Below are 12,875 nucleotides of genomic sequence, written 5' to 3'. Positions count from 1 at the left end.
AATAGTACATATTACTAGATAACTTTGAGGCTTTCTATAAAATGCAAAAGGGACAGGCTTTCCATAACCATATTTAGTGTCTTAAATGTTGGTGATAATATACATGTATTATCAAAATTGAATCATACAAAACAAATATTATGTAATGATTATTTCAATACAGAAATAAGATATAAAACAAACAACGCACACAATAAAAACGATTTAGGATCGACCTACGGAAGAAAGCGAAATACCGGCTATGATATTGCCAGATAAACAAAGAGAAATACCGGCTATCATGTTGCCAGATAAACAAAATAATACTTTAATCAGGTTGTACGACAATATCAATATAACGTGAAAATGCATGTAGCATAATGGCATATGTGGTATATGACTAGAAAAAACATGGTTGGTTGGAAGAAAAAGCAATACATCATTGTATTCGTCTATCCAAGGGTAGTAAGCATACAACGAATTGCAGACCGCTGAGATTATTTGATCAATCAGAAACCCCTATTTATATCATCTAATTGAAATTGTGATATATTCATGTTCTGTGTAATATTATTTATTATACACTATTTTTAACTAATACATGCCTGTAAATATCACCGCTGTACTACGAATTTGAAAAAAAATCGTATATAATGTAAGAGGTTATTTTGTGAATGTTTCAAGTTGAAGACACGAAGAACTCCGTAGGCGTTCCATCCTACAGTTGTCAGTACCTCAGCTTTCTTCATCAATCTCGTTGAGCTCTCTATATCAAATTCGTGGGGGAAATCTGTTAATTCTTTGACTCCCATAATTTTCGGGTATGTGAAAAGTGCGCCTTCGACGTCGTGATCACTATAACAACATTGTTGTTGGGAACAAACAAAAAGAGAAAATGAAAAATACTTGAGGTTTTTTTTTTTTTTTTTTTTTGGGGGGGGGGTGTCACTCTTATATAAACCACACGGCAATGAAAATGTAAGTGGTAAAAGTGTCCTTGTGTGCGATAAAAAAATAATTCATGGTTCAAATTTGGTCCTTGGCATTTGCTCTGGCGACAATGATATTCCTCCGCTCTACATTCTACACACTAATCGAATGACCAACTTAAACCTTGTGTTCAACACTTTACCCTACCTTAACTCTAAACTTACATAAAACCCTATTACAACCCTACTACCTTAGCCCTGTAAAATTAATCCCAGAACAATTGTAACATGAGCAAATTTCGTGTCAACTGAAAGGTTTACAACTTTACTGCTTTATGCGAATCATCCTTGGATTCTAAATAGACTGTGATAGACATAGGGGTGGAATATGTTAAAATAAAAATGAGATTAATGTAGCATGTTATTGATATAAATTGTTGACCATGTGCTACGAATTTATAACTCAAAATGGCCTACTTACGTTCAGGTAACAAGATTTCTGCTGACTGTCCTAGTCCAGCATTTTTCAAGGCTGCATGAAGCTCGTCAATCTGTTGACTTGGTCGGACCCGGCGCCTCCAATCACGAAGCACCTCCATGGATAACTCCGGTCGGATGAGGTATTTCTTGGTAGCTGATGGAGAGAATCCAAGCTGGTAGCCAAGGGACTTTAATTCTTTCGGTGATCGGATTTCTTCTGCCAAGATCTTTAGAATGCCGTCGGACACGTACTGCAAATGACCGTGTCTACAAGTAAATAAAATAGTATGTACAACAAAACATTACCCTTATTTTAGTAACATTAAGTGAACTTGATCTTTACTTTCGATAGGTAGGACATAATTGTGTGGTAGAAGCATTACTGAATTTTACCGATTCCCTCCAATTAATTATTGCAGTACCGAAGCAATGGTACAATGTTTCTCTTAAATCCCTTTTTTAACTCCTCGAAATTCATTTTGAATAATATGACCTAATGATAATTAATGCATACGCTCAGCTGTTGATATTCAAATAAATATTCAAAAGTACTAAATCTTGACCTAGACACATTTTTTTTAAGATCATGGTGATATAAACATGTTTTCGACTTTTTTTCGATGGAAATTATGTACAACATGGTTAGGAGGCCTTAAATTAGTCAAAGAAAAATAATAATGATACATTTGTGAATTTTTAAATCACGTTTTTTGAGCAAATTTGGGTAGGCACAAAAATCATATTCCCGGATATTGAACAAACTATGTTTGGTTTTTTTTTTAAGTAGCAACACCATTTTTTTACTCCATTTTTGGAAGCCATCTAGGATTTTTTTACATACCGGACAACTGACCGTCCTTGTTACTTGTCCCAAATGTATTATTTGACCATTGAAACCATGGTCTAGACGCCAGAATAATATCTCTCGGGTGGATGTGATATAAGCTATGTCCATTTTAAGTATAAACAGCCATTTTAAACTCAATTTTTGGAAGCCATCTTGGATTTTTGGAACCACCAGACCACTGGTTGTCCTTGTAACTTGTCCCGATGTACTACTTCACCATTAAAACAATCGAATGGAAACCAATTAAAGCCACTCAAGTACTAGATAAATTGTGGATTTTGTAGCCTACGGCAGTCATTTTTGGCGCCATCTTGGATTTTCCTGGTATCCTAGAGTGCTAATATTAACTCTAACTTGTATAAATAAATTCGTTTACCCATTGGACCATGGAATATGAACCCAAATAGGATTCTAGGGTAGATAATGAGTGAGTTACATCAATTTTTAGTAAATGGAAGCCATCTTGGACGCCATCTTGAAAATAACCACTTTCCCGGATGCGGATTTTGGTACATTTCTAATATGTTATTTCTGAGGTCAAATACTGCCAGAAACAGTTGAAAAATCATTTGTTGCAATTTGTTCCGGGTCAAACCATACATTGACCCGTCTAACATGTTTTATTCCTAGTACGCCCAAACTGAATGCCAGCTTCAGTATATCTTAGAAACAAATACAAAATTAGTTTGAGACCACGTCTAAGGAAAAGATTTTGTAGGAGAGAAGCTATACTTTGCATTGCCACATGCACTGGAGTTGATACAAATTGTGTTCGCACAAGCGTGACGTCGCTATTGTTCAAACCGCTAGCACTTGCTGTCTGAGGGCAAGAAATGGGTTCAAACACAATCAATGGGATATACATACGAAATAAAGCAGTGGCTAATGCATGATCTTTTGGGCTAGTTATTGCTTGTGCTTCAGGCAGTTTGCTTGAAAATTTAGTATGCATATGACCCCCGGGGGGGGGGCACTCGACCAAAAAAGTGTTAGGGGTGTGCCGCGGGCGAGACAAAAAACGGGGGCCTTGGAGCGGGCTCATTGTAAAAAGCAGGGTCCTCGGAACGGGCTTCGGAACTACAAATGTTTGTGAAAACGGGGGTCCTTGGAACGGGTCGCCTGCGTGCGAGTGCGTATGCATCCCTCTGGAACGTACTTGCAGCTAGCCCGGCGGCACGACTGTCGGGCGCGCTAGCGCAGAGGCGATGGTCGGACAGCGAGCTGCGGCCGCTTTTCACCAAAATTGCGACCGGAACAGCGTAACGGAAAATATGCGAAGCCTTGAAGCGGATTTTCTTCTTTTTTCTCGAGAAGAAAATTTTTGGGTCTATCACTGATTGAAATAATGAAAGCTGTTTAATGGTTACCGTAACAGTTCTATACTTACGAGTCCTTTTGATCTCGCGTATAATCTGGTTCATCTGTATCAGACAGAAGAGAAAAATAAAATATAGAGCTTTTAATTGTTTTACATATTTCAGACATAAACATTGCAGAGATAATCATCGAGCTACCCAATATTTAGTTTTAAATCATTTCGTATTTCTTTCTGTAATACAAACACAATACATATTTTTTGTCAGTAAATGTATGGGCCTAGAGCAAAGACATGATTACAAGAAGTGAAAAAATATGAAAATGTTTTGCCCTTAAAAAGCATAAGGAAAACTGACGCTGAATAAAAAAAATCAGCCACCTTATTCCATAATATTATATTTATTTTCACGTAACAACTTAGTCATCAATCGTATTTGAATATGAGGAAAACAGAATACAATACATATTTGATAGTTGTTGTTTTTTCAGAGGGGAAAAGGGTAGGGGTGACAAATATGATATTACCAATAATGTATAGCGCTTACAATTCATCTTTAGAGGTGTTGTTGCTTGTTAGGATTAAGGTGGTGTCGACTTACTGAATTTGATTACTAAAAAATCTCCTTTTTTATTAATCTGCACAAAGGAATTAATTATGCTGTGTAAATTATGCTGATTTTGTTTCATTTCATGTGTTTACCTTCTATTGCCGTCTCGAACTTGCTTTCTGCATACTGTATTGACCCTTCCTGAATGGTCATCTCGACTTTCTTCTTTCCTTTCTCCTTGGGAGTGAACTGAAGCTCGAAGTCTACATGGCTTATCCTTCCGCTTAATACCCCCTCAATGGGTATCTTGGTTAGTGGAAAAGGAAGGTGAGTCGTAGAATTTTAAACACGAGTTATAAATTAGTAGAAGTGGCTATTACGAAAAGAAAATGCAGTATTAGGAAGAAAGACAGAACAGAACTTCATTAAGATAAAAAAAAAATAGGATGATGATAATAATACCAATAATGATAATTGATGATTATAGTGGTAATAATGGATGATATTGATAATGATGACAATGATGGTGACAATAATTAACGGTGGTGATGATGAAACTGATATTCATAAATGATGGTGATGATAATAATATTGATAATATTGATGGTGATGATGATAATGATGATGATCATGATGATTGTGGTGATGACGATGATGTGTGCGATGATGAAGATGGTGATGATGTTGATGATGATGATAATTATGATTGACTGTTGTGTAATGGTGGTGGTGATAATAATGATGATTATAATGATGATGGTGGTGGTGGTTATGGTAGGATTATGGTGATGGTGTGGATTTTGGTGATAATGATGGCGATGGTGATTATGACATCGTGATAGTAATGGTGCGGATAGTGATGAAGGATGTATAAACAATGAAAAAGCCCATCAAATTATTGACCTTTCCCGAATGGTCATCTCGACTTTCTTCTTTCCTTTCTCCTTGGGAGTAAACTGAAGCTCAAAGTCTACATGGCTGACCTTTCCGCATAGAATACCTTTAATCAGTATCTTTAAAGGTGAGTATTAAGATGTTATAAATGAGTTATGAATTAAAAAAATAGTTATTATGAAAAAAAGCAATGCAATATCAAGAAGGAAGACAGAACAGAATTTATTCAAGATGCCAAAACTTAAGATAATGGTAATTATTCCAATAATGATCTTTGTAATGGTGAATATCATGATGTTTGGATGATGAATGATGATGATGGTAATTAGGATAGTGATGATGGTATTGATGATGATGGTGATGACGACAATGACGATGATGAAGATGATTAAGATGAGAATAATGGTGATGATTATAGTGATAATGATAGCGGTCCGGATAAAATGATTTGGAGTAGAGGTCAAAAGATACATGAAAAGAAATGTATTCTTTATTTCTAACTTTGGACCCCGACATGTTTGTTTACAGTATCTCTAACTGATAGCCAATTGCATTTGCATTAACTACATGTATATTGTGTAATTGTAAAAAAAAACACTCAATAATCATTTAACCAATTTAGACTATACTGAAACCTTGCTCTCGCTAACCTACGAAAAGTGCGTTATGGAATAACATAGCCAACGTGTTTAGCTAGAGACCTCATCGTCTATCTTCGGTTAAATTTACTTTTAAATGATTTAATTTTTCCATTTCCATCAGTTCTTCTAGTAGAATAAGGTGCAATGTTCAATGTAATATACATTTATTATTGTTAGACATCTTACAACGCATATTATTATGATAATAAAATTTGACAAAACTATCACCATTCTTTTGAACGTTGCAGTTCCGATGCGGCAAACGATTCTTAGGTCTCTTGTTGATGAATCTATAGAGAACTTTAAGTCTTCCATGACTTGACAGTAGGCGACAGGCGAACATTTCTGTGATCTCACTATATCCTGAAAAAAAAATCAAATCATGTGCAAGGTGTTTCCTGTAAGTCTATTTACAGTTTTTGGAATGCCCCCCCCCCCCAAAAAAAAAAAAAAAAAAAAAAAAAAAAGATAATAATAAAATATATATAGCACTTTTCAATTAATCATACATCAAAGGAATGTGAATGCCATGGAACAGATATATTTGGAGGATATAAAATAAAAATCTGCTTTATTGGATAAACCTTGCATTTTTACAGATCATTGATATGATCGAAGGCTTAAGGACAAGGCCTAATACGTGCAATAAAATGCGGGCACGAAACCGAGAGAAAATTAGTTCATTAATAAATGAGAATAAATAAAAACAGAAAGACATAAAGAAAGAAATGACAATAAGAGAAAGAGGGAAAAAAAGCAAGAAGATAAAAAAATACACAATATAAAAATAAAGAAAAAATATTAAAAAAAAAAACAAGTATAGAGACGAGGAAATCAGAAATCGAACAAAATACTGCAAAGATGCAACATTATCATTTCAAAAATGGATGAAAAAGACAAATGATTCGATTTTGCTAGAGTCCGCGCTTTGGCTCGGTCTTTGCGTTCCAAAAATAAAGGTCACCTTCTTTATAAGCTTTCAAGAATATCTTTTAATATTTCCGCAACAGACTCACTTGTAATTAATATGTTATATACCTGTACATAGTTCATACAAGGATGCAGTATGTAAATGCGAAGTGTTGGATTCTGTGTAGGATCCATGATTACTGGCTGAAAAATTGCACATCTCAGCTGGAGTCCCTGGAGATTGTTTGATGACAGCGCAAACACTTGTAGATGCCGCGTTTTGAAAGTGATCTCATTTCTTGAGATTTTGGATGTGGGGATTGCCAGGCTTCTAAAACCGAAGAAACCTTCGAATTGCAAAGGAAAAAAATTCTAAATTACTCAATAGGATGTCAAAAGTAAAAATTTTTCCAGTAAGTTCTTAATTTCGATTTGAAAGCGGCCCTGATAATAGTTAAAGGCCCCGTCAATTTATTTCAAAATTCCAAAGCGTGCTTTCCTTTCCAAGAAGCACTTACCATTGCTTTGGAGAAATTTACTTGAATTGTCGTTTAGTACTTAAGCTTCTATTTCCTCAAATTATCCCAAGTGTCAGAAAAAACATATTACTAGTTATATGATTTATTTATTTGTTATGATAATTGTTTATGACATTGAGAGCTGCCAGTAGAGGTCCTAAGTAAAGGTGGTTGTAATTTGGTAAGCACAAAATCCACTTAATATTAGGCGTAGCCAAAGTTAATCCAGGCGTAATAGAACCATTGAGACATCTGTATGTTTTAGGCGTACGATGTTTTTTTTAATCATTAACGCTTTTCACCTCTGCGAATAAGCATTGGTAGTTACCTGGTCCTGTTTTGGTGTAGAGGATAGCGGGAGAGTCATCTCTACGAACGTTGGGATTGATGCAAGTCCGTACTACCACCGTGGCTGGCTTTATCAGTTCTTGTGTGAGAGAAGTCTCGATGACAGGAGAAATGAGGACTTCACCCTGTTGTACAGGTATTCTAGGACTCTCCTGCGTTCGAACTTGAAGTGTTGCCACGGATCTCATCCCTTTCGGTATGGCTCCTTCAGGGATAGTTACAGTGATGCCAAGTTTATCCAGGAACAGTTTCACACCCCTATGATCCATGATTCCATGAGAGATGAAAGGAGGGAATCTAGATTCCATTGCTATAAATGAGATATAAAATAGGGCTTAACATATTGCATTACCAAGCTGGCAATACGTGTAATATGGATCGTAAATTTACTTTATTTCGATTTACTCGACCTATTTCGAAAAGTGAACTTCACCATAACTGATTACAACTTTAGATTCGCAATGATTTCTTAATTTTGTGCAATGATTTACAAAATGACAGACCTGAGGAAATTGGGATATCAAGATGATGTTCGTCCTGTATACTTGAAAATGCAGGTCAAAACAATAACCAAGTTCAATAAACTATGTGCCAAAATACGAATGACTAAAATTGAAAAGTGGTAATATTAGATAAGACTTGAAATTTATCTAGGATAAGATCAATATAACTCCAAACAGCTTTGCTAACTGAAACGTCTCTTCTATGCACCGCAGAGTAATGAAATAGGTGTCCAATTATTCCAGTAGCCTTTAGAAACGCCGTTGAAACCAGAATAGTGTTGCTACTGGTTTTATCTTTCGGAAAGCTTTTATTCGTCGCCCCATTCTGTTTTTCACTGACAATATCACTTTAAATCTATTTAATGATATTATGTTGCAAATAACTTTCACAATATGTACCTTCTGCAATCTTGACCGCGGCATCGTTGAAACGAAAAGCCTGAGCAACTTTTAAGAGTCTCTCTCTAGTTCCGCCCTGGTCTAGCCATTCTATTAACATCTTCAGGGCAATACGGCGGATAACGTGAGCAGGAAACGTCACCACACCACTTATGATCTCCAGGAGAAAAGAGGCTTTTATGTCTATGCGCTGGCACAACTGCAGTAGTTCTCCAGTGGATTGTGGGATTTTTGATATTTCCTCGCGACCTGTAAAAAAGTGCGCTTTTTGTTAAGCAAAATATCTATAATTGTTTTACGTGACTTTGATGAGTATGTGTATTTAGAACGCGCGTGAATTCATCTACCATCTAATTGATGGAATAAATAACTGAATGGTCGATTGCTCGAAAAGAGAGAAAATGTATGGTGTTTACATGGAAGCGTTGTAAATGGTGTATACATATAAAAAAAGGTCCTGGTAGATAATATCCAACAAAATGTTAAATTATATCAGATAGGGTGTGGTAGTCAAGAAGCATGCCTAGCAACTGAAATTGGAAATGCGTGTTGAAATATACCCGATTGAGTAGAAAAGGTATGTACATTTTACTTGGGGCAAGAGGATCCACATAGGCCTATACTCTGTCTGTAAATTCCTTAGAGACATCCTCGTAATGTATTACTTTATATTTAGAAGTAGCTTTTTTAGTATTATCACTTTGATATTTGTCATCATTACATTAAATTACTTGTCGTGCTGCGTATTCATTATGATGATACGCTTTTGTTTTGGTCGTATAGGGAGCTATTTAGAATAGATATTTCGGTCTGTCAACAGAAGACAAGATCGGCAGGAAAGCCGAACAAAATACCTGTGGTATCAATGGGCCTTTGATGGCGGCCGTTCCCTTGAAGACAAGGGAACGCTAGGCGGGAAAGCTGAGGCTGAAACCCAGATGCGGTAAAAACGACAAAGAACGCTGCATGGACTTTTGACATGGAGCCAAGACTGTTAGCGTTTTTCAATAGCACATAACACTGGCTTCAGTAGAATAGCTGTCAATTTTTCAAGGATTTTAGGAATAAATCGTTAAGGTCCTTAAGGCTTTCATCTATCCAAAATTGGTTGAGTGAAAAAAAAATCGCAGAAGAATATTAACGCTTGAGGCGAGATTAAATCCCACGACGGGAAGTAAATAAGAACTACGGTACTTTGATGCTTTAAATCAAAGTATACTATACTCCATCTGTGGGGACAACTTTGTTTCAACTGTAATTAAATGTTATATAACTACTCTTATAATTCAACATACCTGCTTTGGCATTTAAGATGTTGTACTCTGAGAGAAGCCGAGTGAGCTTTTCTTCCCTTTCTTCCTCTTTCAAATTTCCCAACCAACTATCGATGACCTGCAATGTCGCATCACGAATCACTGTAGGGCTCGATAAATCAATGAATCCAACAATGATATCATTCCCAAAACGAAGGGCTTTTCCGAGATCACGTGCCAACGGTAGACTTGTAACTTGAAGAGCGATGATCCTTATTTCTTCTTCTTCTGGTTGCCCACCATGTGGCTGGAGGTCCTTAAGATACTCTGAGTTTTGCGTCTCTGATCTTCTACTTGAACTGTCATCTAAGATTATGCATGTAATTTCAATTCACGTAAAGTTTTGTCAGAAAGTACACCGGCAAGGATATTTTATTAAAATCGTTTAATCTTTGGGCTATGTTCAGACATGGCAGACGATCTATTTGCATGAATTTGAATACTTTATATGAACTAATAATGCAATGTTAATTGGAAAAAAAATAAAGTTCACTTGAATTGAATTCAATAATGGTGTGTCATTGTTAGTGTAAATATATTTATGACAGTAATATGTATTACTACTACTACTACTAACAATAATAATAATAATAATAATATGGAAATCATACATGTTTTTGCAATCGCTTTTCACCCTCTTACCGGGGACTTACATGTGACGCTCAAAATCAAAGCGAGGACGTTTACGGGGATTGTCATTTTTTAACCCTTTCAAATGGCCGCAAGATTGTTTTTTTTTTATTATACAATTAATGTACTATAGATGTTTTATTTTTTGTCTTGGTTATGCTAAAATATGACTTTGTATATTATTATTATTATGATAAGTGAGGGTTTTATTTTTAAATTATCCTTTTTGTCATATTTTTTTTTCCAATTGTAATAATTCAATTCCTTTTCGTTACCATCACTAAAACTTTTGTGTGTATTTTTTCCATTATTCTGTTGAATTCTAACAATATAATTTTTTGCATTAATAGTAAGGTTAGGCTTGGAGAAAATAAATATTTTGTTCAAGTCATTTTGTTTTGTATATTTCTAATTATGATTTTGTTTCTGAATTTATTATTTTTATTTTTTGGTTGCTAACGCAATATTTAAACAATTAAAAAGATATTGATAATAATTAATCATAATTGTTATACTTACAGCGATACCAGTATTAATAGCTACAATCATAAACCTATTCTTACCTACACCTATATTGAAAATCGACTCGAAAATCTCAGGCTCGCTATGAGTTTCCTCTGATCTCGTCCTTTTCACATGAATTCGCTTTGGTTGATGTGAAACATCTTCATCTGAAAAGGAATATAAATGCATGATCACTAGTAATGTGAATAAAAGCTAAATAATGGTATTCCTGTATAGCCATTGGGGACATAAGCTTGTTAGAGTTGATTCTACTGAGTTTTTCTTTTTGATATGCATTCTAGTGGGTTTTTTTTTCTAGTGCCAATATTGTCTCAGAATATGTTTTATGACATTATTTTGTTTAACATTAAGCTTTCAAATCTTTGTTCTTCATACCTTCTTCATTCTTCACAGTTCTAGCAGACTGGACAGATTCCCAAACACGTTTCAAAGTCTTCACAGCTTCATATTCTAAAGTTTGGGATGCTTTCCACTTGGAAAGCATTTGAATGTTAGCATCTCTCCTATTAAACAAGCTCTTATGCTGAATGTGTTCAAGCTCTCTTTTGGTTAGACCAAGCATTTCTCCGATAACGAAGAACTTGTTTCCTTTGATCTTCCGGGAGAATTCGACAAGAAACTTGTCCGAGATTTCACTGTTTGGTGAAGGAAAAAAAAAATCAAGTAAAATACATCTATAAAAATATGAATAAACATTTTATGCACACGTAATTGTTGTATGTACATGAATATATATCAGATACCATAATTATGTGCTTTTATGTTCATGATATGTCTTTCCTCCCTTTATTTATGGCATAATTTAATATCCAAAGTGTCTTGGTTTACATTGTAAAAGGAATATTAATTTTCTTCTTTGATTGTACAGGTATATCGATCGCTACATTTACCTAATATTTTTATTCGCTCTCCATCGATCGAATGGCAACAACATTATCAAATGGTTGTGAACTAGACTAAGTCAAGTAGTCATTGACTCACCCAACAGTGGAGATATCTTTTAGATGAATCCGAACAAGAAGGGTTCATGTAAGGAAAAAAAAATATAAAGGGTTGCAGATTTCATTCATTTATCGTTACTAGGCATGGTATGATAAAATATTAGAACGTTTGTTCCAACGTGCCTGATATGTCTTTGAAATTGAATTTGGACATAAATGCAGGTGCTGTAGACGAATGGTTAATGGCGCCAAGCTACACATATCAACAAGATCAAAGTCCAATAACAGCACTTGTTCCCTTTTTATGCAAGGCGATTCATCTACAATAGTCATTTACTTTACATATACTAAATTCAACTTCAATTCAGATTTTGTTACGGCTTAGGTGTTGAAATATAACAGCGCCTTATAGACGAATACGTGGCAGGGATCTTGGCGTGTGTTATCCAATCTGTAAAGTAGTAAGAAACGAAGATTGAAAATCCAAGATTTAGATTAATATGATAATCATAATAAAGAAACAAGATGTACAGCGCGTCCCTTAAAAATGTCCCTCTGACATAGGGCTGAATTAATTCTAAAATGTGGTAGTATTCTCAAATAAATGTTCATAAGGAGAAAACTCATTTCATGATCTAACTTCTATGAAAAATTCATTGGTCGCGCTTCAGCGGTAACAGTGGTGCATTTTTAGCCCGTTCCAAGTTTGCAGCACTGATGCATTTCTGCATTGTCTATAGCATATTAACCCCATTTTTATGTCCAAGATCTGAGCAGGGACAGTTCCCTTATCATATCCAGGCTCATCAAATCCTAAATTTGGGCATGTACAGAAGGGCAAAAAAATAAAAATTGAGTTTTCCTATGATTGAAGAGCCGGAATCAGTGCACCAACCTGGAAAGAAAATGTGAATGATGGATAAGTAAAATAATCTGAAAAATAAAGGGGAACTTACAAGTTAACCACTCTTTGCGAATAGGAACTTTACCAGAGAAAATTTTGACTATTCTTTCAAAAGGTTACATTGAATTAACTTGACCACAGTAGCTTATGAACTAAAAAGAGGAATGAAAACAAAAAGGCTGTATTAGGCATAAATTAGGCATGAAACAGACATGACCCGTTGTCTTAATCATTGTGCATCTCCTGTTAT

At 35.2% G+C, this 12,875-nt stretch overlaps 1 protein-coding gene across 1 annotated transcript; it reads right to left on the bottom strand.

Moving 5' to 3' along the window:
- Positions 1-641: 641 nt before the first annotated feature.
- On the bottom strand, positions 642-11,773 carry LOC129263485 (uncharacterized). The gene is made up of 12 exons (XM_064100530.1): positions 11,762-11,773; positions 11,156-11,415; positions 10,819-10,926; positions 9,608-9,931; positions 8,313-8,561; positions 7,391-7,720; positions 6,674-6,891; positions 5,864-5,998; positions 4,253-4,406; positions 3,623-3,656; positions 1,390-1,655; positions 642-834 (listed from the first exon to the last, which is right to left on the bottom strand). Exons 2-12 carry the CDS (start codon positions 11,340-11,342, stop codon positions 773-775), a joined length of 2,067 nt encoding a protein of 688 aa, XP_063956600.1. The 5' UTR covers positions 11,343-11,415; positions 11,762-11,773; the 3' UTR covers positions 642-772.
- Between the last annotated feature and the right edge of the window lie 1,102 nt (positions 11,774-12,875).

The sequence above is a fragment of the Lytechinus pictus genome, chromosome 6 (genome assembly GCF_037042905.1).
Source record: "Lytechinus pictus isolate F3 Inbred chromosome 6, Lp3.0, whole genome shotgun sequence".
Lineage (NCBI taxonomy): Eukaryota > Metazoa > Echinodermata > Echinoidea > Temnopleuroida > Toxopneustidae > Lytechinus > Lytechinus pictus.
Note: the sequence above shows the minus strand (reverse complement) of the source record. Positions and strands in the feature narration are given on the sequence as shown.